The sequence below is a fragment of the Emiliania huxleyi genome (assembly GCF_000372725.1).
Source record: "Emiliania huxleyi CCMP1516 unplaced genomic scaffold EMIHUscaffold_4, whole genome shotgun sequence".
Classification (NCBI taxonomy): domain Eukaryota; phylum Haptophyta; order Isochrysidales; family Noelaerhabdaceae; genus Emiliania; species Emiliania huxleyi.
This window is the reverse complement of record NW_005198966.1, coordinates 1,355,366-1,383,326: the sequence shown is the minus strand read 5'-3', so window position 1 is coordinate 1,383,326 and position 27,961 is coordinate 1,355,366. Positions and strand designations below refer to the sequence as shown.

Below are 27,961 nucleotides of genomic sequence, written 5' to 3'. Positions count from 1 at the left end.
TACCGAAATGCCCGACCCACGCCTCCCCCTGATTCTCGCCCTCCTTTATCCCTCCACCTCCGCATTGGACGCCCTCCTAGCCGAGGGCAACCCGCACGACGCGCAGCCCGCCGCCGGTTGCTGTCCGGCGCAGGCGCTGCCGCCGTCCACGCTTCTCCTTGAGGCCGCGGCGCTCTCGCGCCAGGCCGACACCTTTGTGCGCGTGCGAACGCGCAAGCACGGAGGGGCGAGTGTTCCCGTCTTCACCTTCCGCCAGCCCGCCCGGCTCAGCAAGCGCGAGCTGCCCTTTGACCTAGCGCTAGTGTCCGAGATTGACCCGAGCGGGATCACCGAGGTGCCCGCTCCGGCCGCCGAGGCGGCAGACTCATGGTTCACAGACTACGCCTGGTCGCACTTTGTGGTGTGCACCGGCGAGGGCACCGGCGCTCCCAAGCACCTCGGCTGGCGCTTCTCCCGCAAGGCGTCTGCTGGCGCCGCCGGCCCCGCCTCGTTTGTCGCGCTGATAGTGCGCGCGGAGCAGAACGAGGCGGCGGACAAGGGCGCCGTGCGAGCGGCCGCGCCCCTCGCCGCCGCCGCCGCCGTCTCTGACGACGTCGAGGAGAGGGACGGAGGCGAGGCCTCCCCGCCGCCCCTCCCGGTCGGCGTCGAGGCACCCGCGTGGCTGGTGCAGATGCTCGTGGCGCTGACGGCGCGCGCCACCACGCCGCCGATCGCGAGCTAGGCTCGGCTGGGGCGGCAATGGCGCCAGGCACCGCCACCGATGAGAGAGCCAGTCAAGCGGCACCCCGCGGCTTGTGCAGAAGCTAGTCTAGCGTGTGTATGTGTGGAACCTCCCCTGGCGCAGGCCGAGGCGGGTAGAGTGACACCTAGCGAGGGGCAGACCTCTCGATGATGGACGAGCCATGGCGCCAGCCAGGCGAGTTACACCATCCCAATATCAAACGCGCCATTAGCGCGCCAGCACGACTTATACGTCAATTACGCCACCCACGATACTCTAAAACACTTTCGATGTTTGTGAGTACACGTGTTCCGACGGGGGCGTTGATCGCTTGATCGAATCCCTTGTCGCTTGTGCGACAAATCACGACTCCCACCGAGCCGCGCCGCGCTGCGCGCGCGCGCGGCTCACTCGCTACCACCGACACCCGTGCGTGTCTCACTATGCTCTATGGCAGCGGCTGCTGGCCTCGAGGCCAGCCCAACAAAATTTATGAGCCCAACACGCAACGGCGTACCTCTGCCGAGATCTGCCGTATCCAACTGGAATTGCACCGCTCAACTTGCACAGCAGAGATGGTGGGTTGGTACTGGCATTGACAGCAATTGTCATCGCTGCAGCAACCCAAAACGGTGGCATACGAACCCACTGTCAGCAAAAAAAATCGTCCCGCAAAAAAGGGCCGACCGGAATTGGCGCCTCAGCGGGGGGGGGAGAGCGCAGCCCCTCGTGAATCACCCCATTCATCTGTCATAGCAAATGGCAGAAGTGATTCAAGCGGGAGTCCTAGCCGCCAACGACGAACATTCCATCGGCCCCGGAGAGCAACAACAACAGCTGCAGCAACGGCGCTGCCGGGCGTGATCGCCACCGACGGCGTGATCGCCACCAACGGCGTCATCGCCACCAACGGCGTCATCGCCGCCCTCGCCCCTCGGCGTCATACGCGCCACCAACGGCGCCATACGCGCCGCCCTCGGCGTCATACGCGCCACCAACGGCGACCGCGCGCGGCGGACTATTGATGGGATTGACTCTCTGTGCCCCTCACAGGCATGCCAACAGATTGAGGCTCGCCGCGACGTCGCGTCACGAGACTGCTAGCTGAACGGCGCGCCGAGCCGGGGGGGGTAGAGTGACACCTAGCGAGCGAGGGGCAGACCTCTCGATGATGGACGAGCCATGGCGCCAGCCAGGCGAGTTCACACCATCCCAATATCAAACGCGCCATTAGCGCGCCAGCACGACTTATACGTCAATTACGCCACCCACGATAACACTTTCGATGTTTGTGAGTGTTCCGACGGGCGTTGATCGAATCCCTTGTGCGACAAATCACGACTCCCACCGAGCCGCGCCGCGCTGCGCGCGCGCGCGGCTCACTCGCTACCACCGACACCCGTGCGTGTCTCACTAGCGGGGAGTGGAGGCGGTTGCTCCTTGTTGGCCAGTAGGGGGCATGTGTCGAGTTGGGCTTGAATGGCGGGTGTTTTCGGTCGCGAATCGTAGAGAGCAGAGCGAGATTCTCCCATAGCCAAAGGCCGAAAAATCCACTCGGCGGATCGGAGATAACAACACGGTGCTCCATACACGTAGAAGAGCAGAGTGGTGAAGCATGGCTAGCCGCATCCACATCCACCTTCTTAGTGCTCAAGAACAAGTGCCGACCTCCTAAGTGCCGCCTCAAGGCTCAAGAGCAATGTCCGCGCTCATCTTCGACTACGCCTAGCGTCAGCGCTCCTCCCCGTCCCCTCACCGCTTGCGCTTTGGGCCAGCCTTGCCCCTCCAGCGCAGGCTCTCCGCGTTCATCTCATCCACCGCCGCGGCGCCCTCGTCGCGCATCCGCCGCGCTGCCTGGACGGCGCGCGCCAGGTCGGCGTCTGCAATCTGCCGGATCGCGGCGCCTCGCTTGCGGTCGAGGTGGTCGTACCAGCACCCGCCGAACGCCGCGTCGAGCGCGACCCGCTGAAAGCAATGGTCGAGGCAGATCGGCCAGCGCCGCCCCTTTGCGAGCTTGGGCAGCTCCTCCTTTGTCAGCCTGGTCCATTCGGCCTGAAGGGCCGAACGCCCCGGACCGTCCTCGCATCGGGATCGCTTGCGGCAGGCGAGGGCCGGCTCAGCGGCGGCGGAGGGAGGCGGAGGCACGTCGGCGCGCAAGAGCCGGATGGCGGGCCGCTTCGCCGCCACCGGCCACCGCAGCACCCACCCGTCGTCGCGGCGATCGGGCCAGAGGTAGGAGCCGTCGTGGTCCTCGCCGGTCTCGGGCCAGCCGTACTGTGAGTAGTGCGTTGGCAGCTTCGCCATCAGCGCACTGCGGTGGCACGAGTGGAGCGCCTCCTCGCCGAGCCACGGCGGCATCGGAGGAGGCGAGGCAGGTTCGTCGAGCCCAAGAGAAGCATCCCCTGGAGCGAGGAGGTCGTTGCGGAAGCCCCTACGGGCCCACTCTCGGAGCATCGCGTTGACGTAGCAGACGAGCGCCGGCTCAAACCCCTTCCACATGGAGCAATACCCCGCTCTGACTAGCTTTGGGTACTGCTCCGGCGCCCGCAGCCACTTGAGTATCGCCCAGGCCTCGGTGCGCTGGCCGCCGAGGCGCTTGTCGTCGAGGATCCGAGCGATCTCCTCAAAGTCTGTGCAGGGGAGAAAGGTGATCATGCCCTGCCGACCGGACACGAGGAGGTACACGGTGGGGAAGTGCCCGGCGCCAGCAGGGATGTTCGGTCCTGGCTTGGTCGAAAGGCCGCGAAGTGTCAAGCGAAAAAAAAATTGGGGTGAAAAAAGAAAAAAATGTCCCCGAACTCGCGGCTTGGCACTCCTCTCCTTAAAATCCCTGTGTGGTGGCGGCGTGCCGTCCTCCCATCGCTCGCTTCGGCTGCTGTTTTCTTTCTTTCTTTCTTTCTTGGCACTCTGTTCTCCACCGCTTGCTCCAAGCTACATGCGTGCTCCCGCGAGCACCGCCGACGCGGTTCGCGACGCTTGCCGAGCGACGCTCGAGGACTACGCCTCGGTGGCCGAGGGCTACGCACGCGGCAACCTCAATCACGACGTCTCGCAGAACATCGATGCGCTGCTGCGGCCGCTCGCCGGCCTCCAGGCTCCTCTCGACATCCTCGACGTCTGCTCTGCCTCGGGCCGCGACCTCGTTGCCTTCACCCAGCTCGGGCACCGAGCCGTTGGCCTCGACGGCGTGCCAGCCTTTTGCAGGATGTCGCGCGAGGCCTCCGGCTGCGAGGTGTGGGAGCAGGACCTATGCGCCCTGGACCTCCCTGCCGAGCGGTTCGACGGCATCTTTTGCAACGCCTGCCTCTTCCACTTGCCGCGCGCCGCGCTGCCGGGAGCCCTCGCATCCCTCCGCCACGCGCTCCGCCCGCACGGAGTGCTGTTTGTCTCCAACGCGCACGGCTTTGGCCAGGACAAGGAGGGCTGGACGGACGGTCGCACCGCCACGACGCGCTCGTACGTCTGCTGGCTGTCGGAGGAGACGTGGCTTGCGACCTGCGAGGCGGCCGGCCTGAGTCTCCTCGACAAGTTCTACCGGCCTCCCGGCCGCGCGCGCGCGCACCAGCCCTTCCTGGCCACGGTGTGGCGAAAGGAGGCGGCGCCCCCGACCGCGGCGCACGAGCCGCGCGACGGGCCGCGAGAGCGGCTGCGCCTGCTGGCGCCGGTGGCTGGCGCGAGGAGCATCGACGCCGTCCCGCCGTCCGCCCTCGACGGCGGTCGCGAGCTGACGATGGTCGTCCTCCACGACCGCGCGCAGCGCCGCGTGCTGCTGCGCGTGCCGAACGCGCTCGGCTGGCGGCTCCACTTTGGCTGCGCCGGCAGCACCGGCGAGCGAGGAGACGACGCGAGCGAGGCGCAGCTCTGCGCGGCTGCAAAGGAGGCGGCCTCGGCGGCGCTCGCCGACGCGGGCGTCGCCCTCGCCTCGCCCCGCCTCCGCCTCGCAGGGCTGATGCTCTTCTCCTTCCCGCCCTCCTCCGCGCACGCGCCGATGCGCGTGCGCGTGCTCGAGGCGACGCCCGACCTGGCGGCAGAGCAGCCGGCGGCGGCTTCGCCGTGCAGCGTCGATGCCGTGCCCTACGAGCAGATGTGGGCCGACGACAAGATCTGGATGCCACACCTGCTCGCCCGCGCCGACTCCTACTTCGAGGCGCACTTCGTCTTTGATGGCCCGCCCGGCGCCGCAAGCCGCGTGGTTGAGCACAACTGGGACCCGGCCTGTCGCCCTCCCGAAGCAGCTGCGAGCTGACCCGAGCAGAGGCCAGAGCTCCTCCCGACGTCCGCGCCCCACATTTCAAGCGTTTTTTGAACCAAGATTAGACGCGTTTTTTTCACTTTTTTGCATCGTCACGCCCCCCCCCCCCTCTCTCCCCCCCCCCCTCCCTCCCTCCCCCCGCCCCCCTCTCTATCTCTCCGAGCACGGACTCTGCGGCTTTCCAATTCTTTTTGCGTTAGTGCCAGTGCGCGCCATAAGTCCTGTTCACTGAGAATTCTTTTCGTGCTTTCGTCGGAATGCTCTCTCTCTTCCTCGCATCACCATCCGCGTCGCCATCGCCGGCGCCCGTCAGGATCCGGGTCTGCACCATGGGCGGCGAGGGCATGTGCAGCGTGGGCGCCGGCGACTCCACCCTCGCCGCCCTGCGCTTCCTGGCTCCGCGCGACGGCGTCGTGCTCAATGGGTGCTCGTGCCTCGCGCGGTGCGACCGCGGCGTCGTGCTGCAGCTCACCAATACGGGCGAGTTTGTCGAGCGCGTCAACGACGCCGCCTCTGCAGCCGACGTGCTCCGCCGCGCCGGCGCGGAGGTCGACCCGCGGCTGATCGAGGCGTACGGCACAGGCGAGCGCGGCAGCGAGCACGACGAGGAGGGGCGGCTGACGGAGGCGCTGGACGCGTACGGGCGCGCCGTCCGGCTGGCGCTCGCGGCCGGGCTGGGGCCGCAGTGGCGCAGCCTGCCCTCCTCGGTGCTGCGCGTGCGCGAGCGGCGCGGGCGAGCAGGCGCGCCGACGGCGGAGCAGGCGGCGTGGCTGGTGCAGCTGCTGGTGCGGCGGTCGCGCGTCTACACCGGGCTCAGCGGGCAGGGGTGGGTGCGTTCGCGCCAGCGTGCGCTCGAGGACGCGCAGCAGGCGGCGCCACTCGCCACTGGGCCTCGGCGCGGGCAGCGGCTCTTCACGGCCCGAGGGTGTGAACAGGCGGTGCAGCTGCTGACGCTCCTTGACGCGGTGCTGCCGGACAGCCGCGCGGACGCGGCGGCGGCGCGGCTCTCGGAGGAGTCTCGCGCGCTGGCGTGGGCGAGAGACTCGCCGCGGCTCGCGAGGCGTCGTCCACGACACGTCCACGACCCGTCCGCGACGCCCGTCTCGCAGGAGCGGCTCGCCGAGGCGCACGAGGCGCTGCGCGACATCTCCGGCGCCATCCTCGCGTACGAGCAGCTGCTGCGCATCGAGCCGCCCGACGACCCACGCCTGGCGCCGCCGCTCGCGGTCAAGCGCGGCATCCAGGAACACGCCCATCCCACCCCTGCGGAGGCGACACACCCATGACACACCAATGCCACGGCGTCCGCGACGAGGTCCCGTTCTCCCGACACCGCCCCGCAGGAGCTGGTCCTCATCTCGCACCGGCGCGGGCTCGCCGACGCGGCGGAGGTGCGGGGCGGCCGGCGGGGAGGGGCTTGGGGGGCGGGGCATGTCTCCCGGACATGTCCCGGGCATGTCCCGGGCATGTCCCGGACATGTCCCGGACATGTCCCGGACGGGTGGTCTGGTGTGCGTCGTCTGTAGGTGCGAGAAGGGCTACAGCAGGGCCTGCAGCAGGTGGAGCAGGTCTCGCGGGAGACGCTCACCCGCCGCGCTCTCGAGGACGTGGAGAGCTTGCGCCGTGTCGTCGACGAGGCGCACACGGGCCGCCTCCTGGCGGGCCCGGCGACGAGGAGCCGCGAGTCACCTCCTCGTGGCGAGAGTAGGACATCGGGCTGCTCGAGCGCGCCGCGGCGGAGTACGAGATCGGGACGGGGCGCGGACCTCGCAGCTCCTTTGCGTCGCGGGCGATGCGCGACTTGAGCACATTGCGCAAGGTTGCCTCCTCCGCCATGAGCATGCGCTGCGATGAGTATGGAGCTGCGGGCCGGCTCTCTTCCCAGCGGCCGCTTGTGAACAGGTCGCCTTCTCCGACATCAACACGCTGCAGCTCCAGATCCTGCGCGGCGACCCGACTGTCACCCTGCTGAGGGACGCTCCTCGAGGCGGCTCTGGTCTGCGAGGATGTCATGTTGAAGGGCGGGCGTGTGCTTGCCTAGGACCTCTCCTCGAGGCTGCTCGCGGCGGCGGGAGGAGCCGCCGAGCCGCAGATGAGGACGCGGGAGCGCTACGAGATCTCGTCGTCAGGGCGCGCGCCGCGAGGCCCTCCCCTGAACCTTCTCGGAATTTCCCCTCCACAGGACCTCGAGGAGCTCGCTTCGCTCAGCGCAGGCGACGTCGCGCCGGGTCAGCAGGCGTACTGGCTGCGCGCCCAGTTCGAGACGGGCGCGCTGCCGCGCGACCCGCTCTTTGTGCGCAACCTCGTCGAGCAGGCGCGGAGAGACCCGCGGATCGTCTCGCGGCTGGTGGCAGACATGGCGGCGAACACGGGCGGCGCGCCGCCCGCTGTCGAGCCCGGCCCCGACGGGGCCGACGACCCTGCGGGCGCCGTTTGACTCAGCTCATTCTGTGCGCGATCCATCGCGATGTAGATATCAGGGCCTCGCGCTCCCGCTGTGTGTTTTGGAATTGTCGGCATGTGTGTGTTTCTCGTGGGTATTCTGCTTTTTCTCCTTGAGAGCACGGTACGTTTATCTAGAAAATCAGCTCGCGAGCAGTCTCGTCTGTGCGCGCACTGCGGGGACGTCCGTCTCTCTCGGTCGCTCCGCCTGTCTCGTCTCGCTCGACGTGCAATTTAAAACACTAAACAGTCAAAACCTCAAACTCTCGGGCGTCTGGAGAGACGTCAGACCCGAGTTTTTATTCATCTTTTTACTCGAGTACTCGACAGATTTGTGACGAAGTGTAAATAAAGATGGGGCGACGTGTCTCATTCCCGCCGCTGTGCGCTAGTTCCGCTAGTCGCGCCCGAGGCCGCGGGCGCCCGACGGGCCTGTGGCGCAGGAGCCGCGGGCTGCGGGAAGGGCTCCGCGACGACCCTCTCTCCCGTGAGCGTCACGGTGCGTGCCGCGACGGCTCCCGCGCCGTTCTCGAAGGTGACGTTGTACTTGCCGGGCGCGAGCACGAGGTCTCCGTTCAGGTCGCTGAGCTGGAGGTCGCGCGCGCCGAGCGAGAAGGTCACCGTGGCCGACTCGCCGCTGCCGAGGTCGCTCACGCGCTCGAAGCCCCAGAGCGCCTTGATCGGGTGGTTGGGCACGCCGGGCGCGGCGAGCGACAGCGGCGCAAAGTACGCCTGCACCACCTGAGGCGGCGGAGGGTATAGGCGGTGAGGGGAGGCCGCGGCGCTAGCCATGCGCCCGCCCGCACCTCGTCCCCCTCGCGAGGGCCGACGTTCGTGAGCACGACGCTCACGTGCAGCGCGGTGGCCGAGGCGGTGGAGAGGGTCCAGCCGCCGCGCGGCTCCCCGATCGCGAGCTCAAAGGTGGTGTAGGAGAGGCCGTGCCCGAACGGGGTGACGAGCGGGACGCTCCCCCTGTAGTAGCGGTACGTGCGGCCCAGCCCGTGCTGGACGTCGTGGTCGAGCATCGAGTTTGTCTTTGCCCAGTCCGCGGTGTAGACCGAGTACGGCATCTTCCCCCAGCGGTTGGTGCGCCCGAAGAGCGCGTCCGCGAGGGCCTCGCCGCCCTCTGCTCCCGGGTAAAAGGCCTCGACGACCGCCGGCGGGTTGATCGCGTGGCGGAGCTCCTCCGCCACGGACACCATGCCTCCGTTGAGCAGGAAGAGGACCGTCGGCTTGTTGAGCGCGAGCACCGCCGCCGCGAGTGCATGCTGCTCGCCTGGCAAGTCGATGGAGGTGCGGTCGTGCGCCTCGCCTTCGGCCCACTGCATGCCGTTGGTCGCGTTGGCGGGGCGGCAGTGCAAGTGGCGGGGCGCATTGTCGCGCTTCCCCCAGCGCCCCGCGCCCCACGAGCCGCACGAGGTGCCGCCCAGCCCGAGCACAACCACCTCGGCCGCCTCCGCCGCAGCGAGCGCCGCCGAGAAGCCCTGGCGCCCCATGAGGATCACGTCGCAGCCCTCGGCGTACGCCGTACCCGCGTCGGGGTTGCGGTCCGCGAGGGCCGCGAGCGGCGAGGTGACGCACTCGAAGCCTCCGCTGGCGCAGACCTTGCCCGTGTCCACCTGTGGTGTGTCCACCCGTGGGTGAGGCACGGTCGAGATACAGCCGTGGGACGGGGAACCTGTCTGCTGAGGTGTAGCCGAGATGCGGCCGAGATGTCGCCGAGGTGCAGGGCAAGACCTGGATGAGGGCGCGGGTCGCGTTGGCGTGCGGCCCGAGGACGGCGATCCGCTTGCCCGGAGCGAGCGGCAGGATGGGCCCGCCGCCGCGCCGAGAGGTCGGGTTCTGAAGCAGGACGAGCGAGGCGGCGGCCGCGTGTCGGTTGAGCGCTCGCGACGCGGCGGTGCCGATGTCCGCCTCGCCGAGCTGCCAGTACGGGTTGCCTGCCTTTGGGTCGAAGAGGCCGAGCTTGAAGCGGACCCGGAAGGTGTTGAAGAGCGCCCGGTCGACGTCCGAGATGGAGCAGCGCCCGGAGCGGACGCCGCTCAGCAGGGAGTGGTAGTAAGTGTTCCCCGAGTCCACGTCAGTGCCTCCCTCGCGGAGTGCGACGCAGCTCGCCTCCTCCGCGGTGCGCTTGTAGCGGTGCGCCCTCCACACGTCCGCGACCGAGTCGGTGTCCGAGGTGACGTACCCTTGGAAGCCCCACGCCTCGCGCGCAGCCTTCATCACGGGCGACGCGCAGGCGGGCAGGCCGTTGACGGCGTTGTAGCTGCACATCACGCCAAGGGCGCCCGCCTCGCGGATCGGGGCGCGGAAGGCCGGCCAGTAGTAGTCGGTCAGCAGCTGCCGGCTGACGTTCACGTCGACGGTGTGCCGCGTGAAGCCATCGCTGTCCTCGAGTGAGTTGGCGTCGAAGTGCTTGAGCGTGACGGCCACCAGCGTGTACTGGCTCGCGGCCTCGCGCGCAATCTCCGGGTCGCCCTGCTGCAGCCCGCGCGTCCACGCCGTCCCAAGCTGGCCCATCAGGTACGGGTCCTCGGCGCCGCCCTCGCCGTTCCTGCCCCACCGCGGGTCGCGGTTCATGTTTAGCACGGGACCCCAGCAGTCGAGGCCAGCACCATTGAGGCCGTCATCGAGCCAGGAACCCAAGTTCCAGCCCGCCCGGGTCTCACGCCCCACCACCGCGGCCATCTGCCGCATGAGCCGCCGATCAAAGGTGGCCGCCCATGCCGTGTTGGAGGGAAACGACTGGCTGCACCGCCCGTCGGTCGTGCAGTTGGCAAACATGGACGAGTGGAGGCAGTTTGAGCCCCAGTAGTAGGAGGGCACGCCCAGCTTCGGCAGCGCCTGCCGGCCGCCGGTGTGCATGCGGTGGCCGCGCGCGGTGAGGAGGTTGGGCTTGACGCTGTCGTCGATCCGGCTGACCAAGTCCCAGACGCGTTGATCGAGCGGCAGGGAGTGGTTGCAAAATGGAAAGTGGTCGAAGCCCGCGCCGCAGGCCTTCAGGCCGGGCTGCGAGCAGGCGCCGAGCGCGAGGAACATGGGATGTGCGCGGAGGCGGCGGCGTGGGAGGCGGTGAGGGCGGCGGCGGCGGCGGCAAGGCGGGCTTGGCTCTCGCGGAGTGTCCAAGCGCCCTGCAATGAATGCTGGCTATCTGCTGCAGGCACTCCTGCTCCTGGTGCCGGTCTGGTGGCTGCTCGGTGGACGAGTAGCGACCGCGCGATTCGTCAAACGGCGACTAGGGCTGAAGCTTCTCGCAACCGCGGCTGGCCGAGAGCCCGCCGCTGACTCTCAGAAGGAGGTTCTCAACACCGACTTTCCAGACGAGCTTCTCGACGCCATCGTGTCGCACCTGGACCTGCCGGCACTCAAGTCCGCTCAGGCGGCATGCGACTCTTGGCGGCTCTCCGTTCGACGCGTCTGCACACCCGCATTCCTCGCTGATCGCTTCGACGTCCCAGCGCTGCTGTCGATGGGCGCTCCGGTGAGCAGCCTGCTCGAGCGCATCAAGGTCGCGTCGCGAAGCCAATCGGCAGGCTGGCACGAGCTCGATGCCGCGCTGAGAGCAGGTGACGACTACCTGCCGGAGGGCGTGAGGACGGAAATGCTGCTCGCGTGCTCATGGTTCATCAAATGCAGCCTGCTCCACTACTCTGTCCAGAGCATTGCTGCAAAGGCCGTCGAGTTTCCGCTCAGCGTCCTCCCACTGGGGTTTGTCCTGCTCCGCACAAAGGGCGCGGACCCGGAAAACACCACGAAAGTCGCGTGGATGCAAGGCGATGCCCCACGCAACTGCGAGGCGTGCCAAAGTGTCATGAACGACCCGAGGCGAGGACATCTCGTGCTGGCGTGCGGCTTTGTGACGAACGCCATCCTCACAAACGGCTCTGCCGAGCAGCAGGGTGGCATCGCTCACGGGTGGTCCCGCACCGGCTGCAGCGTGGCAATCCATTCGCCGACGCGCGGCTCAATGACCATCAGAATGGACGGGCTCCCACCCAACGCCATGCCGCTGAGGAGGAATGTGCAGGTGCGCGTCCCGTTCTCCGTGGAGTGAGCATGTGCATATGTACGGCGCGAGGCTGGGGGGGAGGCACATGCTGGGAGGTATGACGTACGTGAGCCGGATGCAAATTGTGGTGCAGTGCGCACTGGCAGTGGAAGCAAGGAGAGGCGACGTAAGAGGCGCCTGTCCTCCCCAGGGTGTCAGTTTTTATTGTTTCGTCAGTATACTACAGTACTCGAATGCTCTCTTGTCTCTTTACTGCGCTCCCCTGCAGGGCCAGGGCTCAAGTGCCCGCAGCCATCCGAACCCCCTTCTTCCGGCGCTCCGGCTCGCCGACGCCCCCCGCTCGCGCTCGCCCCGCAAAACACACACGGCGTCGGCCGGTCGGGCTAATAAGTGAGCATCCGACAGCATCTCTCCGAGGTGGAATTGTCTCAGTCTCAGATGGAACGGCTTCCATCCCGGCGGTGGTTCGAGTCCACATGAGCCGAAGGTGAGGGGGGGAGAGAGGCCAGAGGTCTCTGAAGCTCAACCGAGTGAGGAACTGAGGAGCTGAGGAACCTGTTCGGCCCATCCTGATCGTGGTGATCGTAAAACAAGATCCTTTTTTAGCACGACGCGGCGGTCACACGCCACCGCCTCCGACGTCTCCCAGTGAGATGATGGAGAGGGGGGACGGCACCGCCTCGGCCCTCGGCGGGCCGGCGTGCACCTCGATCCTGGTACGGTGTTTGTTATGACCCCCCCCCCCCCCTTCCGATGAACACACGAGTGAGGGAGGGCGAGGCGATCGAGGGGGGCGATCGAGGGGTCCCGTCCATAATGCGGAATCAACCCTAGACAGATGGTGGAGAAGAGCGAAATCCAAAGTGCTCCATGATGGATGCCAGCTGGTACGCCCCCCCATCAGAGATCATCTGCGGATCCTATAAAGCGGCGGGCGAATTAGGGTTTACCAATTAAAACTCCTGGGCTCTCAATGCCTAGCCCGCCGTTCTGTCAGCCGCGGCCCGCATGTCCAGACAGTGCGGGCCTCGACGCCACACTAGGTCCATTGGGTTGAAGCCTGGCGTTGGCTAATCAAACCCTATGCCTGCACTAATCAAAAAGTGGTACGGGATACCAGTTGCCTCACGGAAATCAAATTATTAAATCAAAGCGCGTCGGAGAGTGCCTTCTTGGAGGAGAGAGAGAGATTTTTATTTATGTTACTTCTTGGTGGCAAAATCGGCAAAATCGGCAAAATACCCGGGACCCGGGTAATACCCGCACTTTTGCATGGTTTTGCCCCCGGGACCACACCGACAGCCGCTACACTAACTAATCAAAACCCCGCATACCACTTTCGCATACCACTATACCATACCACTCCAAAACTAATCAAAATATCACCTTGCTCCTTGGACCAAGGTGGCTTGGAGCACTTGGAGTGCAGTTAGTTACCGAATACCGGTCTCATACCGGTAAAGTTTGAGCACTGCGATCAGACCCGTGACGAAAAACGGACGCACACCAAGCGCTGAGCAAAATTGGGCCCGCTCAGGTGTGGAAAAAATTATAAGGGTCAAAGCTGCCGATTCGATCCGGAAGCCACTCGACCACCGAGCGGCCGACGGCCGAAGTCAGCAGAGTAGATGATGGTCTAGAGGTAGTGTCCACTCAGCGACCGATACAAAAAGGCCATGGGCCACAAAAAAAAACTGCGTCGCGTCGGCGAGAGACGGCCGCCATCCCTTCCACTTTCCGAGCGCTCGCGTCCGATGGCGGTCGCCGACTGGAGCCAGGCGCGCTGCAAGCGTACTAGAGGGCCGTTTGCCTACTCGCGCCTATCCCCAGTCTACTCCTGCACCTCATGCAGCCAGCTTTGCGACCGCCGATGGACATTCACCCACCCACCGTCAACGCTGCTTGGCTGCGCCTGCCGACGGCCCGCCCTCCCCGTCCCGCCTTCAGTGGGATCTCGAGCAGCGCGTGGCCTCCATTGTGGACAGCACACTCAAGGATATATCGCAGCGGTACAAGATCCAGGAGGAGCTTGGCGCCGGCGCGCAGGCGACGGTCTACAAGGCGACGCACAAGAGGAACCACATGAAGGCGCGTCCGCTTCGCACGCCGCCCGCGGCAGCGGCTCGCGTGAGTCAGCGCGCCGTCTCGCCGGCAGGTCGCCATCAAGGTGATCGAGATCAAGGAGCTCGAGGACGACGAGCTCTTTGATGCGCTCCGGATGGAGATCCTGTTGCTGCGGCAGCTCGACCACCCTCACATCGTCGGCATACGAGAGGTGGTGCACGACGCAAACTCGGTCTACATCGTGCAGGCCCGCCGCACCTCTCCGCTCCAGCCCCGCTCGCCGGCCCCTCCGCCCTCGGAATCCAGTCGAGGCGAGCACTCTCTCTCGACGAGCGGCTCCCCTGAGCCCTCCCCGCCGCCCTGTGGGGTCAGGAGTGCCTCAGCGGCGGAGAGCTCTTCGACGCCTTGCTCGCAAAGGGCCCCTTCAAGGAGGTCGATGCGCAGGTCTACTTTGCGCAGGCGCCGCGGGCCGCCACCACCACCGCCGCCGCCACCACCACCACCGCCGCCTCCGCCGCAACCACCGCCACCACCGCCGCCTCCGCCGCCACCACCGCCACCACCGACACCGACACCGCCACCTCCTGCCGCTGCCAGCCGCTGCTCGGCCAGAGAGGGAGTGGCCGCCGCCCGTCGCATCCGCAGGTTGCGCTCGCAGTCGAGTACATGCACGAGAGGAACGTGGTGCACCGCGACCTCAAGGTGCGGTACCCTCCCTGGCCCCGCCGCCCGGCTGGCCGTCCCCGTGGCAGGCTCAGCTCTCCTCCCCGCGGGACGACAGGCGGAGAACCTGGTCTTCAGCGCCAAGGGGTCGCCGCAGATCAAGTGCATCGACTTCGGCGGCGCCTGCACCTGCACGCCCGACCAGATGCTCACCGGCCTGGTCGGGACGCCGCAGTACGTCGCGCCCGAGGTTGTGACGGGCTTCGGGGAGGTCAACCCGACGGACGAGCCATATGGCAAGGGGTGCGACCTGTGGTCGATGGGCGTGCTACTCTATGTGCGGGCCGCCCCGCAGCTCCGGGCGGCGGTCCGCACCACCCTCCAGTGCCCTCCCTCCTCCCTCTGACGCGAGGCCGCCTCTTCCGCCAGGTGATGCTCTCCAAGACGATGCCGTTCCGCGCAAAGCAGGTGGACGCGCTGCTGCGGCAGGTCGTCAAGGGGCGGTTCGCCTTCCAGCCGGACGAGCGGTGGCGGCACGTCTCCGCCGACGCCAAGGACCTCATCTCTCAGCTGCTCACCGTCGACGTCAGCAAGCGGATCGACATCGCGGGCGTGCGGCAGCACCCTTGGGCGGCGGCCGCCATCGCGCAGTACGAGGAGCTGCTTCCAAAGTACAAGACCAAGGCGGCGATCAGGGTGGACGCCGACGGCGAGGGCGGCGGCGCGATGGGCGCCGTGATGCAGATGTTTGCGCGCCGCAAGGGCGCCTCTTCGTCGCAGCTCGCAAAGCGGAAGCCGCCCGGCATGTCGAAGGAGCAGCAGTACTGGCGCGCGATGGAGACCTCGCCGCGCGCAGACATGCCGGAGGAGCCTCCCCCGCACCTTCTGGCCGCCCCCCCGTAGGTACGCGATGGAGATCTCGCCGCCCACCGACATGCAGCAGCTCGGAGGCGTCAAGGTGTCGGCGGACGGCACGTTCGAGATGGAGAATGTTCCGCCCGAGATGGCCGCCATCCTCGCCGACATCGCGAAGAAGAAGGCCGCGTCCTCGGGGCGCAGCGGCGCGGCCGACGCGGCCGCGCCGCCGCTGCCCGCCGTCGCGGAGGCTTCGGTCACGGTGTCGACCTCTGCGCCGCCGCCGCCTCCTCCGCCGCCGCTTGTGGCAGTCGAGGCCGAGACGGCGTCGAGCTCGGAGACTCTAGGAACCTTCTAGGAACCTTCTAGGAACCTTCTAGGCCGAGACGGCGTCGAGCTCGGAGACTCCGCGCACGGAGAGCCGAGAGGCGGAGATGACGAGGCTCGCCACCGAGGCGGGCGCGTACTACCGGCAGGGCGGCGAGCAGAATGAGGCGCTCGAGACGCTGGCGCTGCTGCGCGAGAAGGACGACCTGATCGCCAAGCTGCAGGAGAAGATAGACAGCCAGGAGGCGGCGCTGGACGAGCAGGCCGCGGAGATAGAGGAGCTCAAGGCGGCCGCCATGGGCGCGCCGTCGCCCGTGCGGCAGGCGCCCGACACGCCCGCGCGCTCTTCGGAGCAGAAGCGGCTGCAGGCGGAGCGGACGCGGCGCTCGAGCCACGACACGTCCATGACACGTCCGCGACACGTCCGTGATCCTTACCGCAGGCGGAGCTGGACGCGGCGCTCGAGCGTGCGCAGCAGGCGGAGGGGGAGCGCGAGGCGCAGCACGGCGCCGCGGTCAAGATGCAGGCCAAGCTGTCGGCGGTGACGACCCTCTACACCGAGGCGATGCAGCGCGAGGCCGCGCTCAAAGTCGAGTTCGATAGCCTCAGGCCGGGCGCCGCAGCCTGAGCTGAGCGCTCTGCTGGCGTACCGTTTGTGAGTCGCCTTGAGCTTGTGCTGCGCTGAGAGGTCTGCGCGTTGGATGCGCGGTCGTCGTAGGCGGCACCGCATATCCGCAACGTCAGCGGAGCCCGCACAGCGGACCAACCCCGATCGTCGCGAACGGGGGGGATATTCTTCGGGACGAGAGCGGTATGCCATTCTCGCTGTGCGCCGCAATAACCACCGTTTCTTGATCTTGTGTCCGTTGAGCGCTCCTGTGGGAGATGCCACACGATGTGCAGTATATCTCGGTAGCTTACTACACGCAACACGCGCAACACGTCTGGGTCGTCTCACGCGGCGCTGGGACACATATACTGCGACTGTATTCCCCGCGCACGCCGCACACACAAAAGGGACGCGCATCATGGCGCAAGCCGCAACCGGCGCGCGGATCCGGGAATTCGATCGTCCCGCTGTCCCGCTCACGACGGCGCGTCGCTATCAAGGCAAGAGACTTCTCCGGCCCGGCGCACGCGGCGCCCGTTGGAGGAGGCACGCCGCCGGACCCTCTCCCCGAGCGGCGGCGTGCTTGGTCGGCCGTTGCGCCCCGCGTTCTCGTCCTCGTCGCTGCTCACCGCCATAGGGTAGGGCGCGGAGAGCCGTTTCGATCGAGCCACGTGAGACGGTGGCGACGCCCCGTCGATGGAGAGCCGCCGCAGGGGAGGCAAGACCAGGCCGTGAGCGGAGCCCTCATCGGCGCCCGCCTCCGGCTCGTCCTCCGAGGGGGCGTCTGCAATCGTCGCCTCCGAGTCAGCTTCCGAGTCCGAGTCCGCGATGGTAGCCTCGGAGTCGCTGGTGGCGCACGCGGCAGAGAGAGCGGTAGGGAGAGGAGGGGGAGGGGGCGGAGGAGCGAGCGAGGCCTCCGCCCCGGCTCCGCCGCCCGCCTCCTCCCCTCTGCCCGCCGCCTCCTCGCCGCCGGACGACTCGCCCGTCTCAAAGCCGCCCTCGAGCCCGCTCCCCGCCGCGGAGGCGCTCGAGGAGAGCCAGATCGCGTCGTCGTCCCGCCCGCCGCCCGCTGCCAGCAGCCACCTCGAGGCGGCAACCCACTCCTCAAGCCCCTCCTCGGACCTCCCCTCCCCGACCTCCCACTCCTCGTCGTCGTCGTCGTCGTCGTCGTCACGGGCGACCGCCCTCGTCCCCTGCCTCCTCCTCCTCGCTCCTCCCGCGCCGTCCGCCTCCGCGGGGGCAGTATTCGCGCCCCGTCCCTCCGACGGCTCCGACGGAGCAGCCGCCGGCCGCGCGGCGCCTCCAGCCCGAGCAGCGCCTTCGGCTCGCCGCCGCCGGGCGCCGCGCCGCGGCGGCTCGAGCCCCGCCGTCCACGGGCAGCCTCTGGTGAGGCCCGCGGCTGCGCGCCCTTCGCGCTGCAGCCGCCGCTCGAGCGCGTCGTAGTCGGAGGATGGCGGCGGCGGCGGCCCTCCTCCCAGCGGCGCTCCAGGGCGAGGCGCCCACTCGCCGCGCAGCAGGTGGATGCCGAGCGGGTGAGAGGACCACTCCTCGAGGCGGACCATCACGGCGAGCACCTGCAGCAGCTTGGCGGCGGAGTACGAGCGGCGTCGCAGCCCGAGATCCGCCACGTGCTCCCGCACGGCGAGCGAGACGGTGGGGTGCTGCCACGCCCACTCGAACTGCAGCGCCGACACGTTGTCGCTGAAGCCGTGCACAAACCCTAGCATCTCCCACGGCCTCTGCCGTGAGGTCTTGCGCGCACCGCCCTTGACCTCGCCGTTGTGCTGGCGCAGCCGCCGCTGTGGGTCGACGGTGAAGCCGATGTATGTGCGGCCGCGGGCGGAGGGGCTGAGGGAGCGGAGCAGGTAGCAGCAGCGGAGGCGCGCCTCCTCGCGCGAGCCCTCTTCGCCGGTCGTGCACGGCCGTTCCGTGTCGTGCGCTGCGGAACAGTCGGCCATGTGAGGCGGAGAGGGAGTGATGCCTGCTTCAACCAGGCGAAAAAGAATTTTTCTTACCGCGAAAAAGAATTTTAGAGCCCGCCTCAAAAAGATTTTTTGTTTGGAAAAGAATTTCCGCGGGCTGGCACGCACTGGCGTGTCCCTGATCGTCCTTCCAAGATCCTGCTCGCGCAGGTGGGTGGTGGGGACCCTGTCCTTCTCCCACCCCTTGTTTGGTGTGTTCGTTTTATTTAGTAAAGAAAAGAAAGAAAACAGACAACCCAAGGGAGGGATGGGAGGACGGCACGCCGCCACCACACAGGGATTTTAAGATGTTAGTAATAAGATGACTGTGTGTCGCGGTCGCTCGTGCGTGTCGTCATCATCTGTCCCGCGTCCACCCATACCGCGCTGGTGTCCAGTCCGAGCCTGACTGTTCTTCACCTTTCTACCTACCTACCTGCTCACACCGGAGACTGGCTGGGGGGGGCGCGGGGGCCCCCGGAGGCACCGTGCGCCGCGCAGCAGTGCGGAAACGGGGCTCCGGCTCCGTTAGTCTCCGTTAGCACCAACTTCCCGAATGATTACGGTTGATTAGAGGGCAGATTTGGAGAGATCTCGAGGAGTACATACAGATAGACCCTCCAAGCATGAGAAACTCCGACCTGATCGGTCGTACTGACCGCCGACAGATCACTCCAGACAGCAGACAGGCCGACGTCTGCACGCGGCCGGCCGGGCGAGAGGCTTGACACGATCCGACCCTGCGAGACCCTGACGCTGCTGCTCTAGCTATCAGACATGCACTGCTGACTGCTGCCACAATGTGCGACCGGTGCTGGTCCACTTGGCGGCCTTCCCGGTCAGTGGTGAGGCGCAGTTCAGAGCTGTCGATGGCGCGATGCCGCACTGGTCCCACATTGGTGACACGAGACCACCACGTTTGCCGGTCCAAGAGAGAGGCACCGGCGCTGTCCTGAGAAGGTGCGTGGTCCCTCTTAACTGCCCATGCGCGCGAGGCTGTGTAGGCATAGCCTCGAGAGTGCCAGCAGCCAATCCGAGGCAGTTTGTGACGCGCATTGCGTCAGAAGCGTGCACGCAGCTGGAAGGACACCTTCCTACTGGCCGTACGATCAGGTCGTCACTGAATGCCGAAGACTAAGGCCGCGAGCTATGCAGGCGGTCAGTTGAGCAGCATGGCACGGTCAGCAGCGCCGACAGGCTGTCGCAAGGCGTGATAGCATGGCCGCAAGTACGCCGAATTCCCATGAAAACAAGTGAAAAATCGCGCAAAAAAATCCCGAAAAAATCGGCGCCTGCGGCGGGCCATGGGACCCCATCGCCCCCCCGCATGGATACCCTCTAGGGCCCCCGGCCCGCGCCCCCCCGCCAGAGGAGACTGGTGGCCACGCGGGACTGGCGCGTGGCGCGCACTTGGACTTGCGACTTCCTTATTTCGGCACTAACACACGAAAAAGAATTTGAAACCCGCGAGCCGAAACGAAAACACAACTCTCCCTGGGTTGTCTGTACGCCGTCAACTGTACACTCGTACGCACATGTCTTCTCATGTCTTACCAACGGCAACGCTGGCGCAGCGCCGTACTTGTGTGGTGCACATATACACGCGTCGTCCCCCAGTCTGGGACGGAGCGCGCGATTCGGCATTCAGCGTCGACGTGTGCTACTACTTGCCGATCGCCGCCCCGATCGCGGCGCGCGCCGCCTGCGCCAGCGCCTTTGCCGCCAGGGCGAGCAGCTTGCTCGGGTTTAGCGCGGTGGAGAGGTAGGGCAGCACCTGACCCGCCGAGATGTGGCCCAGCTGGAGCGCCACGCCCGCCGACGCAACCATCCACGGCACCACGGTGGGCCAGTGCTCCTTCAGCGCCCTGCCCGCCCCCGCCACGACGTGGCGAACGCTCTTGATCCGCCCCAGAGCGCGGCGGAGGGTGCGCCCGTGGCGCCAGAGGGTCTTGGCGGCGGCCCGCGCTGCCCGGCCGGCGGCGGCTGCCGCGCGCGGAAGGAGAAACTGCAGCGGCGCCCTGAGCGCGCGCATCACGGCGCGAAGGCCGCTCAGCAGCAGCGACAGCGCGCGCAGCAGCAGCGCTAGCCCGCGCCGGCCGAAGCGCATCGCGGGCGCCGCGACCGCCCGGACCACGGGCGCTACCACCGCTCTGAGCAGGAGGGAACCCGCCGCCGCCGCCGCGCGCAGCACCGCCCTGACGGGGCGCCAGAGCAGGCGCACCACCGCCCGGACGGCGGCCTTGGCCGCCGGCAGCAGCCGGAAGAGGACGGTGCTCGCTGCCGCGTCGAGCATGTGCCACCACTCGGCGGCGAGGTGCGACTTCAGGGCCTCGACCAGCACGAATGCGCCGACCACAGACGTGGCGGCGAGGGGAGCGGGGACGCCAAAGGGCAGGAGCCCCGCGGCGGGCGCGGCCAGGGCGAGCGCCGCCGCGCCGCCCACGCCGAGCCCGACGCGGACCAGCAGCCTGCTCGCGTTGCCGCCCGGCAGCGCCTGCAGCAGCGGCTTGTCGAGCACGTCGGCCAGCGTGTTGGAGATCTGGTGGCCGAGCGCCGCCAGTGGCAGCGCGACCGATGCACCAGGAACGTGCACCACTGCGAGCGCCAACGCCGTGCTCAGCGCGGCGCGTGCCGCCTCGCCCTCCCGCACGAGCGCCGTGGCCGCGCCCGAGGACAGGCTGGCGCCCTGCAGCAGCAAGCCCGGCTTGGGGAGCGCGCCGCCGCGAAAGACGGCGACGCCTCCGATCCCCATCGACGCCCAGTCCTTCACAAAGTGATGGGCCCGGTCCCAGCCCACACGCACGCCAAACACCCTCGACTGCACGGACCGCTTGAGGCTGGCGCGGTCCCGCCTGAACTTGGCCTCGAGCTCCGCGGCCGTGGGCGGCTGGAGGTACTCGAGGAGGGAGCATGCAAAGGTGGAGTTGGCGTCGCAGAGGGTGGCGGGAGCGGAGGCGGCGGAGGAGGAGGAGGCGAGGAGGAGGAGGAGGGGGAGGAGCGAGAGTGCGCCGGCAGCAGCAGGTCCGCGCGTGGCTGCTGACCCCGACATTTACGTGTGGCCAGCCTGGTGTGGCTGTACCTACTCGTAGGAATTCAACACGTTTGGGGGGGGGGGGCGAGACAGTGCAGCAGCTGCACCTGCACCAGCACCAGGGTGTCGGTGGCAGCGCTCGTTTCATCAAAAAAAGGAGACGTCGCTGGCGAAAAAAACGTAATCCGTTACGGAAAAGCATGCGCGACGCTGCCTCTTTGCACCGCTCGCTCGCGGCTGCGGGAGACATGGCCGCCGATGCGGCTCGCACTCGCTCGGCGGGCCTCCGTCCCACAGCCGCCCGGGCGTGCCACGGCCCACGGGTCTGCCTGGCGCTGCGCTGCTCGCACGCTGCACTGCACAAAGCTGCGACAACAAGGGGAGGCTCCTGAGCTTGAGCGTTGAGCAGTGCAGCTGCGGGCGCTCGTGGGCGGCTGTGCAGTGGTGAGAGTGCCTGATTGGAGGCGAGCTGGTGCTGCGCCAGGGTGCGCAGCATGCGCTCTTGCTCTGTGCTGAGGCATGCTGGCTGGCGCCCAACACAATGCCCTGGATGCATTGCTCCACGCCGTGCTGGCTGGTGCAGTACTGCCAGTGCGCCGACGGGCGCGCAGGGTGCGCGTCGCCGCGCGTGGCACGGGTGGCTCGAGAGGCGCGGCTGTCGTTCAACCCCGCGGCGCATGTGCGCCGCGGAAGCTGCTCGACAGGCTGCGGGCATCGCTGCGGCAGAAAGCGCCCGCCCTCTGCTTTGCTTTCGCCCGCGTTTTACGACAACTTTCGGTTTATCATAGCCGCCGAACTTTACCTCGCTGTTTCTTTATAGGCGTCTCGCAGCTGCGTGGGTTGTTGCACGAGTATATGGGCCAAAAGCGTCGAAAATGTCCCAAAAAAGCGTGGCTCGAGTTTGTGGCAGCTCCGCAGCCAGCGCGGGCTGCCGAGACGCACCGCTCGCGCGTTCGGCACACTCAGTGGACCCCATCGAGTGTGCCGAACCGACCAGACCGATTAGGCTCGACGCCGCGCTCGCTGTGGGGCTGCCACAAACTCGCCGCCGAGCGTGCCACCGACGGCGTCCTGGCGGAGGTGATGGAGTGTGAGACCTGAGGCTGCGGAGGTGACGCCTGAGGTACCGGCCCGTGCACAGCGACTCAGCCGGCGACCGCAACGGGCTCAGACGAGACTTGTCGACGCGTTCCGGCTCAGCTTCACCGTGGTCCTCGGGCGTCTGTCGACGTCAGGACCACCCATACAGCTCGCGGGTTTGAGGTCGCAAGAGCCAAGATGGTGGCGTTTGGACATCCCAACCATCACACAAGACAGCCTGTAGGTGATGGCGGGACGGCGCAGTGTTTGTGGCACTCGGCAGTAGGCACCCGCGGCACGGCCCCGCTATCGGCTCTCGCGGGCTGCGGAACCGGACCCAGAAGGGGACGGTCCGGGCGAGTGTGGCAGCTCCTGCGCTAGTATGGGCACCCTCTATCATAGCACTACTGATCCTGGTCATTAGAGCTGCCAGGGATAGCGTCAGGAGCCGGTAGGAGTCAAAACCCCTCATATTTGAGACATCGTGGCCCATATACTCGTGCAACAACCCGCGTATTCTCGTATTATCAACCAACCCTCATTACCGACTGTCGGTCGTTGGGGACACGTGACTCCTGGAAAGGGCAGTGTCTCCACCCGGGAGTCTGAGATTCCAAACCCTCCCTTTCCCCCTCTCTCTCCCTCCCATCCTACCCCTCTCTCTCTCTCACTCTCATTCTTTCTCTCCTTCTCTCTCATTCCCCCCCCCCTCCCCCCTCTTCATCTCTGCCGCCTCCGTGCCAACCCCCGCCGCCTCCTCGCCCGCCTCCGCCTCCTCCGCCATCCCCTTCCTTGCTCCCCTGCTACCCCCTCCCTCCCCCCCCACTCCCCCCCCTCCCTCGCCACCTCCTCCCTTGCCGTCTCCTCCCTCGCCGCCTCCTCCTCCCTCGCCTTCGCCTCCTCCCTCGCCGCCTCAAGTAAGCTGCTCGCCGTGGAAGCTGCTCGACAGGTGCCTCGCAGCTGCGTATTCTCGTATTATCTTCGAGTAAGGCGTCTCGCAGCTGCGTATTCTTGTATTCTCGTCGATTAGTGTAGGTACTGCGTGGGGGCGGTACGTATTCCCGTATCACGTATCACTAGCTCCGAGTAGAGGGGGCGTCCTTGCAGTTAAGGGGAAACCTGGTACGCGGGGCTAACCCTCGGAGAGTATTCTTTAGCTCCGAGTAGAGGGGGCGTTCCGCAGCTAGGGGGACCCACAGCGCGAGGGAAAAATTCCGCCGCTAGGGGACACCCAAAGCGCAGAACTAACCCTCGGAGACCCGTGTTTACTTTAAGGCCCTTGCCCTGCGAATGCGCGCCCCCCCCCTAGCTAGGGGTCAGGGCTCTCTAGCCCGTAGCCCGATGCCGATCCTCCGGCTCGCTGGGTGCGCTTCTCAGCTCCCCGGCCCTGGATGTGAGGTTGCCGACTGCACTCCAAGTGCTCCAAGTGCTGGCGGCGAACAGGAGGGAGGGCCGAGGGGAGGGAGGGCCCCCCTCGGAAGGGGGGTGAGGAGACCGTGCGCGGAGCGAGGGGGCTCCGAGCGGTGCAGTCAGTGAGGAATGGGTGTGTTGTCGTGCTAGTGCCTGGTGTCTACTAGCCCCCGAGTAGAGGGGGCGTTCCGCTGCTAGGGGAAACCCGGAGCGCAGAGCTAACCCTCGGGGACCCGTGTTTACTTTAAGGCCCTTTCCCTGCGAACGCGCACCCCCGGGGCTAGGGCTCTCTTGCCCGCAACCCGACACCGATCATCCGGCCCGCTGGGTGCGCTTCTCAGCTCCTCGGCCCTGGATGTGAGGTTAATAACTGCAGGCTAACCTCGGAATGTGACACCACAAAGGCTGTGCTGGCTCCTTCACAGCCATCTTACCTAAGGATGGCTGAGCTAGCTACAGCGCAGCCATAGCCTCCAGGCCGATGGCTGCAATACACACAGGGCAGCCATCCTGAGTAGGGATGGCTGGAGCCTGGAGACGCACTACTGCAGCCATACCGCACGCCCCGGGGCGGGCCCTCATGGCTGAGCTGGCTACATCGCAGCCATCTTGGGTAAGATGGCTGGGCCAAAGCCAGTTCAGCCATCTACTATGGCTGGGGCACAGTCAGTGCAGCCATCCTCCGGAGCATGGCTGGTGATAATTCGATGGCAGCCGTCCGCCGCCCCCGCCACACGCACAAATGGCTGCGCGCTTGCCGCCCCCGGCCTCGCGGGACGGCTGCCATTGGCTGCCATCGAATTATCACCAAGCGCTCCTGGATGGTGTAAGCTAGTATCTCTGTGCCCCAGCCATAGTAGATGGCTGAAATGGCTGAAATGGCTGTCCCCCAGCCATCTTACCCAAGATGGCTGCGATGAAGCCAGCTCAGCCAAGAGGGCTCACCTCGAGGCGGGCGGTATGGCTGCGGTAGTGCGTCTCCAGCCATGTCTACCAAGGATGGCTGCCCTGTGTGTATTGCAGCCATCGGCCTGGAGGCTATGGCTGCGCTGTAGCTAGCTCAGCCATCCTTAGGTAAGATGGCTGTGTAGGAGCCAGCACAGCCATTCTGGTGTCACATTCCGAGGTTAGCCATAACTGCACTCCAAGTGCTCCAAGCGCACTAGGGCGCGCACTGGTAAGAGAAGAAAAAGCGCTGCGGCATCCTACCTACGACAGCGATTTGTCGGGACTACATGATTCTTCGACGAAGGGTGGAGGGGCCCGTCCGCGGAGCTAGGCGGCGCGGGCACCCCCCACTGGGGCCGAGCGTAAGAAGAAGCCGTTTGCGTTTGGCTATTACTAAACAAAAAGAAAAAAACGTCCACCTGCTCCGCCCACCTCCTGCTCCACTAGGGGGTTGCAAAACAGAGGGGGGGGGGGGGTCTGAGGCAAGGGGGCCCAGATCTGCGCGTCTCAGAGGGTACCCTCTGTGCCAAGAGAGGCCATCCACGAGCGGCTCAGAGGGCACCTGGGCCGACCCTCTGAAGGCCTGTGCCCCCAAGCCAGCCTCTCTCGGCGCAGCCTCTGAGGCTACGGGGACCCTCTGAGACGCCAAGGCAAGCCCCGCGTGCCGCGAGGCCGCTCCTCAGAGGGAGTTTTCAGCGGTATTTCAAGTTTGTCGTGATCCCCCACCAAGCAGCGAGAACCCCCCCCAGCAGGCCCAGCTTCCATTGGTTTCGGATACCTCAAGTTCGAGTTCACTAGGACGCCGCGGCGCCTCATGGCCAAGCTGGAGCAGGGGACGGATGTGGAGATCACTACCTCCTCCTCGGGCGGCCGCTCCAAGCACATCCTCACTTAAGTTGACGGGTCGGCGGCGCCGCTGGCCGCGCGAAGCTGTCGCACGCGCAGGGCTCGGCGCGGGCGCTGTGGGCGAGCCTGCAGCAGCAGCAAGCGTGTGTGGTGCCGGGCGCTCGAAGCGTATAGAATAGCGCCTTAGTCAATGCTCGCTGCTTCCGCCCCCTCCCCGCCCTCCCTGGTCAGCGCCGTTCGAACGTTCGTGGAGGGCTAGGCGCACCGGCCTCCGCCCGGGGCTCTCGCCTCTGTCTGCCGAGAGGGGGCTACCCTCTGAGGTCAACGCCCTCTGTGCCGCGCCAAGACAGACCCTCGGCCGGGGACCCTCTGAGGCCAAAATCAGCCAAGAGAGGCCACAGAGGCGGCACAGAGTCAGAGTCAAACCCTCTGTGCCGCCAAGCCAGGGGTCCGACCCATCCTCAGAGGGGGGTCTGAGGCCTCTACAGAGCGTCTCAACCCCCTACAGCTGTACTCGAGTAGTCTGTGGTGAGTCTATCGGTAAGCGCGGGTTAGCGCGGGTTAGTGCTCACTAACCCGGCACGGGTCAGCACGGGTTAGAACGGGTTACCATAACCCGGCCCTAACCCGGCCCTAACCCGGCGCTAACCCGGCACTAACCCATGCGGCTGGGGGGCATACGTCAGCATGGGTTATGGTAACCCGAGACTAACCCGGCGCTAACCCGGGTTAGTCTCTCCCTCGGACGGCTTGGCTGCACCTTGCCCCTTGGTGCTCTCCGCGGCAACGCCGTTATCGGTAAGTTGAGCGTGTAGGAGTGAGTCATCGGTAAGCCGCGGGTTAGCGCGGGTTCCACACAGGTTAAGCCACACTAACCCAGCACGGGTCAGCACGGGTTAGAACGGGTTACCATAACCCGACGCTTACCCGGCACTAACCCGGCACTAACCCGAGACTAACCCGGCACTAACCCGAGACTAACCCGGCGCTAACCCGCGCTGCTCGGGGGCATACGTTAGGATGGGTTAGTGCCGGGTTAGCGCCGGGTTAGCGCCGGGTTAGCGTCGGGTTATGGTAACCCGTTCTAACCCGTGCTGACCCGTGCTGGGTTAGTGTGGCTTAACCCGGTGGAACCCGCGCTAACCCGCGCTTACCGATAGACTCACTCTGTGGTGGCAAAACGCGCCGTCTCCCGCGCGAGCGACGCGTCCCCCCCCAGGCAGCTTGCTTCGCGGAACCCTGCGGTGCTTTCGATGGCGGCAGCGTCCAGCCTGTTTCGCTCCCTGCTCCTCCTCTCACTCTCGCTCTCGGCCGCCGCCGCCGGCATCGCCGAGGCCAAGGCGCGTGCCAAGAACCAGCTCAAGACCGCGGTGCGCCGGGACGTGCTCGGCGCCCGCGTCGGCTACGAGCGGCTGCGCGGCAACACGATGGAGCTGACGGGAGTTATGGCGGGCGGCGCACTCGTCTTTGCGGGCGCGCGCGCTCCGTCGCCCGCGCGCCTCGTCCAGTCCAGCCTCGTCGCGCAGACGGCGACTCGAAGCCTCGGCCTGGGCTGCCACACGGGCGTGGCCGCGGCTGCCCTCGCCGGCGCGGCGATCGCGCAGGTGCCTGTCGCGGCAGCGCTGGTGCCGTGGGCGGTCATCGGCTGCGTGGCTGGCCGCGCGAGCCAAGGCATCGTCAACGCCTCCTCTGCTGCGCCCGGCGTACAGGCGAGCCTGCGCCGCGACCTCCCGCCGCTTGCAGCACTGGCGGGCTGGGCCGTGGCACTGCGGGCGAGTCGGGCGCTCGGCCTATCGATAGAGATCGTGGCGTCGAGCCTGCTCGGCGGCGTCGCCGTCGTCGAGATCACGCGGCAGCATCTGCGAGAGGAGTTTGACCAGATCGCGCTCGCCCTGCGCTCGTCGGCGGTGGCGCTCAAGCCGGCCGTGCGGCTGGTGCTGCGGCTGCGCCGTGCGCTGCTGCCGCTGCCTCGACTCGTCAAGAACGACCTCAACGTCGTCAAGACGGCGGCGCAGTCTGCCGCGACGGCGGTCGAGACCGCGTACGGCGACTGCCCGCCGCCGAGGCGGGCGGCGATCGTCGTCGCTGCGGTGTCGGCGACGCGCGTGCCGGGCGTACGCGGCGCGGCGAGGAAGGCGGTCGGCGCCGCGGCGTGGGGGCAGGTGTACGGCCGCGCGCAGGCGGCGCTCCCCTCCTTCCTGCGCGAGCAGAATGTGACGGCGCGCGTGCGCCGCTTCGCCGAGCGCTTCCCGCCCTTGGCTCTCGCGAGGAGGGCGTGGGCGGGCGGCAAGAGCCTGCTGCTGCGCGGCTCGCGCTTCGCGCTGCCCTTCTTTCTGGCGGGCTGGGGCTGCGCGGTGCAGGCGGGCCGATTGGCGGCGCGCGACACGCCGCGCGTGCTCCTCTACCTGCTGCCGCTCAAGTGGGCCGAGGTGGTGCCGGAGCCGTCGGCGTGGCTCGTCGGGCGGGCGAGGCGCGCGTACCAGCGGCTGCTCGTCGAGCCGGTCAAGGGGCGGGTCGGGCAAGCGGCGAGGGAGGGCGCAGCCCGTGCCGGGTGGAAGCGCGACGGGGCGCGCGACCAGGAGCGTCGCTGAGGCGATGCATCTGCCTCCCGCCCTCCCGCGCCACCGGTCTCGAGTGTAGTGTCTCATGTGCTCGTCTCTCTCGAGTCTCGACGCGTCTCTCTCGCGCGCGTCTCGCCTCTTCCTCATTATTTTCTGTACGTTTCGTACTGATCACAGTACT

The 27,961-nt window shown here is 67.0% G+C and overlaps 9 protein-coding genes across 9 annotated transcripts; 6 read left to right on the top strand and 3 right to left on the bottom strand.

Annotated features, from left to right (window-relative positions):
• Positions 1-7: 7 nt before the first annotated feature.
• On the top strand, positions 8-2,241 carry EMIHUDRAFT_461390 (hypothetical protein; the record flags this gene model as incomplete). The annotated part of the gene is made up of 2 exons (XM_005770643.1): positions 8-854; positions 2,142-2,241. One exon carries the CDS (start codon positions 8-10, stop codon positions 719-721), a length of 714 nt encoding a protein of 237 aa, XP_005770700.1. The 3' UTR covers positions 722-854; positions 2,142-2,241.
• A 232-nt stretch (positions 2,242-2,473) lies between these two features.
• Positions 2,474-3,376, bottom strand: EMIHUDRAFT_196428 (hypothetical protein; the record flags this gene model as incomplete). The annotated part of the gene is made up of 1 exon (XM_005770642.1): positions 2,474-3,376. The coding sequence occupies one exon, from the start codon at positions 3,374-3,376 to the stop codon at positions 2,474-2,476; it is 903 nt and encodes a 300-aa protein (XP_005770699.1).
• A 280-nt stretch (positions 3,377-3,656) lies between these two features.
• EMIHUDRAFT_196427 (hypothetical protein) lies at positions 3,657-5,191 on the top strand (the record flags this gene model as incomplete). Its single annotated transcript, XM_005770641.1, has 2 exons — positions 3,657-4,913; positions 5,174-5,191. The coding sequence occupies 2 exons, from the start codon at positions 3,657-3,659 to the stop codon at positions 5,189-5,191; spliced, it is 1,275 nt and encodes a 424-aa protein (XP_005770698.1).
• A 38-nt stretch (positions 5,192-5,229) lies between these two features.
• Positions 5,230-7,763, top strand: EMIHUDRAFT_447999 (hypothetical protein; the record flags this gene model as incomplete). Its single annotated transcript, XM_005770640.1, has 8 exons — positions 5,230-5,842; positions 5,909-6,199; positions 6,317-6,364; positions 6,500-6,610; positions 6,682-6,792; positions 6,876-6,932; positions 7,156-7,404; positions 7,746-7,763. Coding segments are annotated over 8 exons (1,498 nt in total), but the record flags the coding sequence as incomplete, so codon positions are not given.
• A 40-nt stretch (positions 7,764-7,803) lies between these two features.
• Positions 7,804-10,454, bottom strand: EMIHUDRAFT_447998 (hypothetical protein; the record flags this gene model as incomplete). Its single annotated transcript, XM_005770639.1, has 4 exons — positions 7,804-7,812; positions 7,893-8,147; positions 8,222-9,034; positions 9,153-10,454. The coding sequence occupies 4 exons, from the start codon at positions 10,452-10,454 to the stop codon at positions 7,804-7,806; spliced, it is 2,379 nt and encodes a 792-aa protein (XP_005770696.1).
• A 97-nt stretch (positions 10,455-10,551) lies between these two features.
• Positions 10,552-11,469, top strand: EMIHUDRAFT_196424 (hypothetical protein; the record flags this gene model as incomplete). Its single annotated transcript, XM_005770638.1, has 1 exon — positions 10,552-11,469. One exon carries the CDS (start codon positions 10,552-10,554, stop codon positions 11,467-11,469), a length of 918 nt encoding a protein of 305 aa, XP_005770695.1.
• A 1,709-nt stretch (positions 11,470-13,178) lies between these two features.
• On the top strand, positions 13,179-15,961 carry EMIHUDRAFT_461387 (hypothetical protein; the record flags this gene model as incomplete). Its single annotated transcript, XM_005770637.1, has 10 exons — positions 13,179-13,253; positions 13,372-13,551; positions 13,592-13,729; positions 13,861-13,947; positions 14,134-14,190; positions 14,270-14,488; positions 14,581-14,978; positions 15,055-15,268; positions 15,387-15,647; positions 15,776-15,961. The coding sequence occupies 10 exons, from the start codon at positions 13,179-13,181 to the stop codon at positions 15,959-15,961; spliced, it is 1,815 nt and encodes a 604-aa protein (XP_005770694.1).
• A 252-nt stretch (positions 15,962-16,213) lies between these two features.
• EMIHUDRAFT_447996 (hypothetical protein) lies at positions 16,214-17,915 on the bottom strand. Its single transcript, XM_005770636.1, has 2 exons — positions 17,318-17,915; positions 16,214-17,026 (listed from the first exon to the last, which is right to left on the bottom strand). The coding sequence occupies exons 1-2, from the start codon at positions 17,899-17,901 to the stop codon at positions 16,420-16,422; spliced, it is 1,191 nt and encodes a 396-aa protein (XP_005770693.1). The 5' UTR covers positions 17,902-17,915; the 3' UTR covers positions 16,214-16,419.
• Positions 17,916-26,472: 8,557 nt separating this feature from the next.
• Positions 26,473-27,810, top strand: EMIHUDRAFT_196418 (hypothetical protein; the record flags this gene model as incomplete). Its single annotated transcript, XM_005770635.1, has 1 exon — positions 26,473-27,810. The coding sequence occupies one exon, from the start codon at positions 26,473-26,475 to the stop codon at positions 27,808-27,810; it is 1,338 nt and encodes a 445-aa protein (XP_005770692.1).
• Positions 27,811-27,961: the final 151 nt, after the last annotated feature.

Excerpts from the sequence above, each read along its gene's own strand:
- EMIHUDRAFT_447996 (XM_005770636.1), bottom strand. The coding sequence starts at position 17,901 with ATGGCCGACTGTTCCGCAGCGCACGACACGGAACGGCCGTGCACGACC. Across the intron at positions 17,027-17,317 it reads GGCCTCACCAGAGGCTGCCC|GTGGCTGCTGGCAGCGGGCG; the intron begins GTGGACGGCGGG and ends TGCCGCCTCGAG.